This window comes from Loxodonta africana, chromosome 3, assembly GCF_030014295.1.
Source record: "Loxodonta africana isolate mLoxAfr1 chromosome 3, mLoxAfr1.hap2, whole genome shotgun sequence".
NCBI lineage: Eukaryota > Metazoa > Chordata > Mammalia > Proboscidea > Elephantidae > Loxodonta > Loxodonta africana.
Genome location: NC_087344.1, coordinates 82,755,168 through 82,762,027, shown reverse-complemented (window position 1 = coordinate 82,762,027; position 6,860 = coordinate 82,755,168). Strand labels below are relative to the sequence as shown.

Genomic DNA, 6,860 nt, shown 5'->3' with positions numbered 1-6,860 from the left:
CAGCCAGGCTCCTTACTGACCAGAAAAAGGGGATGGAAACTCAAGGCCCAGGCCCAGCACTGCCATGAAATCACAGGAGATTCACTGCCCTGTTCTCGGTCCTCTGAGGTGACCAATTTTTGACATTCTCCATAAGACAACTCTAGGGAAGCATGCAGTGCTCAGAGTAGCCACTAGACGGCAAGCCTCCTCTAATGTACCTAATGAGGGCATGCAGTCGGCAATTCAGCTGTAGGTCGGCTCCCCAAAACCAGGAAAGAAAAGGAAGTTTGCCTTCAGGGCAGGTCAGACCCAGCAGCCCTAGGCATGGCTTTCCTAAAGAAAACCTCTTCCTTCCCAGGCCTAACCAGAAAGATAAGACAAGCAAGCAGTGTGGATCCTCCAGTAGCTTTAATAACTCCCTTTCTGGGGATATCAGGACCTCACAGCAGGTGAGCTAGAAGGCACGCCAGAGAGCTGTGGTCTCAGTATGGGTCATTAAAAGGGTACAGAGGGTGCCCCGCATCTCTCAGAACCCACTTCCCATCCACCTGGAAAGAGAGATGGACATATGACTCCATTAGCAGGAGCTGACATTACAAAGATGCCTGCCTCTCTCCCCCAAAGCTTCCGGAACAACCTCACCTACCTACATCACTATGCCAGATGGCAGTGATCAGCCCCTGGCCTCAGAGAGCGCCACAGTATCAGAAGCATTACAGCACCAAACCCATAATATAGCCAACAGCCTCAGCTGAGTTTCAGTGCTAGGGAACTGTTTATTTCCCTGGGTATAGCAGGCTTGTGCGTTCCTCTCACTGATATCATTTACTTAGAACCTACCATGTGTCAGGAACTGAGTTCATTTTACAGATAGGAAGCTGAAGCTCAGAGAAGTTAAATAACTTGTTATAGGTTACAAGATATCAAGGGGCAGGACTGGGACTCCCAGGGAATGCTTCTTATCCCTGAGCTGTACTACATCCTGGAGCTCAATAAACAGAAAAAAGACCCTTGTGTCCTGGACAGCAGTGACCCGCCACCACCACTAACATTCTGTCCTTCCCCTGAGCAACTGCCTGAGGCCAGAACCGGGGCAGAATTTTACAGGGATCTCACATTCCCGAACTCTGATAAATTCTTACCATAAGCTTGGGCACAATATATCGCCAGTTTCTGTTCAGACCATCTAAATGTTTCATTTCTTCTGGGCTGAAGGTGAAGTCAAACACCTGGGGGTGAAAGGAGGGGTAGAGGGGGTCACTAAAGCCAGTCTTGTAAATAGAAGCTGGGGTTCCAAAGAACTGCCTTCATAGCCAGAGAGTTGGGACCAGACTGTGACCCAAAAAGCTAAAGGAGGCAGGACCATCACATACCTGAATGTTCTGAAGGATTCGGGAAGGAGTTATACTCTTGGGAATGGACACCACTTTCCTCTGGACCTGCCATCTAAGGCGGGGGATTGAGGTAGATGAGAAACAGTTGTTAGTGTTTCTGAGCACTGTTTCATCCTCCACGCTGCCTTCTCTGAGCTTCCGGAGCCCCTGAGGCCCACCAGAACAGGCAACATGCCTCACAGTGCCCTCCACCCAGATCACACTGCAAGCTCCTAGGGAACCCTTCAACCCTTGCCTTCCAAACCCAGGGTCCCTTGTCCCCACAGACTCCCTTTCCCCAACACTGCACGCACCTGAGCAAGACCTGAGCTGGAGACCGGCCATATTTTTCAGCCAGTGCCAGGACCACTGGATCCTCAAGCAGGACAGGCTCATCAGGATCCCGCCAAGCACGATCAGAGGAGCCCAGAGGGCTATAAGCAGTCACCTCCAGACCACGTGCATGGCAGTGAGCAATCAGCTCCTTCTGAGCCAGGTATGGGTGGCATTCCACCTGAGCCAGAAAACAGCTCATCACCAAAAGTGGCCACACCCAGCTTGTCCAGCCCCGCTCACACATGCATGTCCTGACCAACCCCGCTTTGCTGATGCTCCCCTCTTCCTCAGCCCGCTTTTCCCATTCTCTTCGCCACTGGTGACGTCATTCTCTCCCAGTGATTGAATACCCACTTTTATGCTGAGGACTTGCACACTCTGACAACTTCCAGCCATTTCCACTTATTAGGGGCATCACTTGCTCACTCATGCTCTGTGCATACATCCTAAACAGCTGGTATGCTTGCCACGCTCACCTGCAGGACAGCTGGACGCACAGAGGCCACACTGAGCACATCGTCGATCTGCCGGCTGTTGAAGTTGGACAGGCCCAGTGCCCGCACCAGCCCCTTGGCCACCAGTGTCTCTAGAGCCTTCCAGGTCTCCTTGTAGTGGGTGGGGTCATAGCGTATCGTCCCATCCGCATTCTTAGGGAAGGGGTTGTCTCCCTGCCTGAGTGTGGAACAGCCCCGAGTGTGGGCATAAATCCCAGGCTTCTGCCCCATCTGCCCATCCAGCTACTCTGTGCCATGCCCCAACTCCAAAGAGACAAAAGGGCCAAGAGTGAGAAACAGTCATGCTTTTTCACCCATCCAGATCATGACTTAGGTGTTAATTCTACATGGAATACCCATTCCCCCTTCTTTTCTTCCTAGACCCAGATTATATCTCTTCTGGGAAGTCTTCCTTAGCTCCTTCCTCCTCAGGGAGTTACATGCTCTTCCAGCCTACTTCCAGCATAGGATGCAGTACTGATGGCAGGCTCCTCTCACACCCTCTGCTGGGGTTTGTTTGTTACTGCAACCTAGGACCTAGCTCAACAGAAGGGTCAGTGTATGTTTCCTGAATGAACAAAGGAAGCAGGAGGGACCACCCATGCACACCCGAGGATACACAACACACTAAACTACATTCCTTTTTCTGTAGCTAAATTCCTGGCTACTATAGTAGAAAGGCTCAGAATCCCATGGCAAGCTCCACAGCTTGCCTCCTAGACAAGTGTTCCTATCGTGCTCTGCCACTGGGACTTAAGATAAAGTATTAACACTACCCCACCCAGATCCCCTGCCTCCCCAAATAAAGACCCTGGGAACAGCTCACTCAAAGGCACAAGGCCAGTGCATCAGGTACAGGTCCAAATACTCCAGCTGGAGGTCGGCCAGTGTCTTCCGGAGGGCAGGTTCCACATCTTCAGGGTGGTGTTTGGTGTTCCACAGCTTGGATGTCACAAACAGCTCCTCCCTTGGTACCGCCTGGTACAGGGGGCAAGGCCCATAATGAGAAAGGCCATGGGCACCCAGTCTCACCTCTTGCAGTGGAACTGGAAAGAAGCTAGTACCAGATTCCCTCCACCCTCTAGCTCCAGCCTCTGAACTCTCCCATCCCGTCCTCTCTGTAGCCCAAGTCCTCACCTTGCCTGGTCCCACATTCTCTTTTAGGGCCTCCCCGATCTCAGTCTCATTGCCATACATAGCAGCACAGTCAATGTGGCGATAGCCAACACTCAAGGCATACTTAACAGCTGCTTTCACCTGTCAGGTAAAAGGAGCAGATTCAGCAGTTGTTCTGAGTCAGAAACTGCCCTACCCCCAACACCCAGGGTCACTGATAGAAAAGCAGTAATATACTTGGGGCAAGAAGCAGTCCTGAAATCAAACGATGCATTGCACTGGGTGAATCTGCTGTTAAAGACCTCTCTGGAGTGTTAAAAAGCAAAGATGTCACTTTAAGGACTAAGCTGCACCTGACCCAAGCCAAGGTGTCTTCCATTGCCTCATATGCATGCGTAGGCTGGGCAATGAATATGGAAGACCCCCTTTGAGTTATAGTGATGGCGAAGAATAATGAATATACCATGGACTGCCAAAAGAATGAACAAATCTGTTTTGGAAGAAGTACATCTAGAATTCTCCTTAGAAGAGAGGATGGTGAGACTTCACATACTTTGGACATGTTATCAGGAGGGATCAGTCCCTGGAGAAGGACATTGTGCTTGGTGAAGTAGAGGGTCAGTGAAAGAGGAAGACCCTCAACGAGATGGAATGATACAGTGGTTGCAGCAATGGGCTCAAGCATAACAATGATTGTGAGGATGGCGCAAGACCCAGCAATGTTTCATTCTGTTGTAACATACGGTTGCTATGAGTCAGAACCAACTTGATGGCACCTAACGACAACAACAATCCATGCCCTGGAGATGAGAAGATGGAAGATGCCTCTAGTCTAGAGGACCACAAGCCTCCTCAGGGAACTCAAACCTTTTGTCCTGCCCCCATCCCACCAGCCTCCAAGTTACCTTCCTGTTCAAGTCATCTTAGCAGAGCCCAGCAGAAAACTAACCCATGTGTTCCCAGCATTGGACATAAAGAAGGATTTAGTAAATATTTTTTGAATCAAAAGATAGATGGATAAATAGAAGTACAGGTCATGGAGACAAGTCCCCAACCCTGAGGAGCTGGTTAGGGAACATGACGTATTCCCAGGCCAAGTATACACCGGAAAAGGCTCTTGGGGAGTCATGTAGCCAGAATGAGCTCTGGAGGCTCAAGGCCAGCAGAAGAGATGACAGGGAAAAAATTAAGGAAGGTGAAGAAGCTGGACCCAAAGTCCCCAGATGAATGAGAAGAAAGCAGCCATCAAGTAGGAGGATAGTGAGTCAATTTACTAAAAACCAGACTAGAAACATGACATCAATAGCAGGATCCAAGGTGCCAGGCCCTTGCCACAAAGCAACCAAAACTCTTCTTGTGGGTGCCTGGTCTGGCATTCAAGACCTCCATCTGGGGGCAGTTACCCACGCTTCCGACCCTACTCCTGCTATTCTGTAACCCCAGACCTTGGCCTTGGTTCTGTGTCCAGGACCTAAGTCAAGGGCCCTCACTCTGCATTGATCTGGCTCCTGGACTTGTCCCCAGGCTGTGTAGAGTACCTTGGCTCCAGGGTCCTAGGCACCTATAGGAAGAACATCAAAGGGAAAAAGGCAGAGATCACCCAACCACAACATAAACACCAGACTAAATCCGAGATAGAAGCCACTGTTCTCTTTGCTGGAGTCCCTCCCAAACTTGATGCCCAAACTTCTCTAGAGTCTGACTCAGATTTCGAAGAAACATGGAAAAACCCTGGGGAGATCCCCCACCCCAGGTGCTATGTCAGCCCTAGGAAAGCAGGTCTCCATCCCCAGGCTCCCCTGGGCTGTGAGGGTCTATACCAGAGGTTAATAAACTATGGCAGCTGCCTTTTTTGTTTGTTTTTTTTTTTTCTTTTTGAAGTCTTTGAACTAAGAATGGTTTTTACATTTTTAAATGGTTACTTATTTAATGGTTATATAAGTGCCTACATAATAACCTCCATTTTGCCTCTTGTCCAGCAAAGCCTAAAATATGTCCAGCAAGAAAAAGCTTGCTGATCCTTGGGTCTACACAATCGACCTAGCTATTCTTCAAACCCGGACACCTGCTGTGTGCCTAGCTGTGTGTGAACACTAGGGAGAGACCCAGCCCCCAAAATCTGGATGTGGGAGAAAAGACATGACCACAGCACAGGGTGACAGGGCAGAGGGGGCTTAGGGAGTGCTGTGAATGAGAAGTGATACAGGGAAGTCAACTCCCCCAATGCCAGAAACAACAAAGGTTGCTGTCACTGCTGTGGACAGTCACACATGTAAATGTGCATCCACACAGTACAGATCCAGTTAGAAAAATGATTCCTTTCCTACACCCTTGGCCCTACTGGGGCTCTCAGCCCCTCTTCTGAGTAAGCTCGGAAGGTGAAGGCAGCTGGGGGAGCCAAGGACTCACTGCTGGTCCCTTCTTCCCTTACCTTTCCCCACTGCCCTCCAGGCCCATCCCTACAAAAAGTGGAATATGAGGTGGGGGGCTGTCAGGGAAAACCCAGTGTCCTAAATCCTGCCTTTTCTGTGACAGAGGCTCAAGAAGCTCCCCTCTTGTTCCCCCATCCCTCACCTGGCCAGGCTCACTCCTCCAGGTACCCAGTCCAATCAGGGGCATCTTCTGCCCAGTATGCAGGAGGACATGGGAAGTCATCATTGCCTCCTGAAACAAAGACGGGAAGAGAATGGCATGCGAGTCAGTGCTGTAGCTTGGGGGCTCAGCCACCCACTTGTCAAGACCTCCGCAAAACATGGGTGAGAGATGGATGGGGAAGGGGGGAGCAGAAGTGGTAAGGCAACAAATATGTGGTTGTATATATGTTCTAATAGGCAGAAGCAACTGAGACAGGGTGCCCAGAACAAACCAAAGCCAGCAATTCCTGGACAAACACTAACCAGACAACAAGCCTGGCTTGGCTGCCCTTCCTTCTAAAGGTCTGTGTTAAGAGCTCCAGTACCTAAAAATAAAGATAGGGTATATACCCAGAAGTATCCAGCCTTGAGTAAACAAGGTCTCAAGCCAGTGTAAGCAGGTAAAAGACATAATCAAAGAAAGACCAGGTGACAGAATGGGCCTAGAAAGAAGCCACTTCTCTTGAGGATAAAATGAGTGTTCCCAGGAGTTTGTCAGAACTACAGAGACTCCCTGAGTCCCTCTCAGAGGTCTGATCATCCATGTTGGTAGGCCTTAGTGAGCTCCTACAAAGGAACTGAATCATTTTTCAGATGAGAAAATGGAAGCTCTGAGAGGTGAAGCTATTTGCCCCATCTGAACTGCCAAGTACTGGTGGAGCCAATGATCCAAGAAGCTAACGGAAAAAGGCAGGAATAAGACAGGTTAGCACAAACCTGTAAAAACACATGTTCTAAGCCTATGAAAATGCCAGTATCAGACCTCCTTATTTAACTTCACAAGAGGGAAGAGAGACAATCAAGATCAATATCAGCACAAAGCTGATTCCTATGATGTACAGATCAGACATACCTTCTCACACCAACGTTTTTACTAATTCTGACACCAGCCGTCCCTCCCACAGCACTCTCTACTTCTCTGCTGG

General features: G+C 49.6%; 1 protein-coding gene across 1 annotated transcript; it reads right to left on the bottom strand.

Annotated features, from left to right (window-relative positions):
- Positions 1-374: 374 nt before the first annotated feature.
- LOC100674073 (aldo-keto reductase family 1 member A1-like) lies at positions 375-4,380 on the bottom strand. The gene is made up of 8 exons (XM_023554683.2): positions 4,357-4,380; positions 3,323-3,442; positions 3,012-3,163; positions 2,168-2,363; positions 1,670-1,869; positions 1,356-1,428; positions 1,125-1,211; positions 375-530 (listed from the first exon to the last, which is right to left on the bottom strand). The coding sequence occupies exons 1-8, from the start codon at positions 4,378-4,380 to the stop codon at positions 465-467; spliced, it is 918 nt and encodes a 305-aa protein (XP_023410451.2). The 3' UTR covers positions 375-464.
- Positions 4,381-6,860: the final 2,480 nt, after the last annotated feature.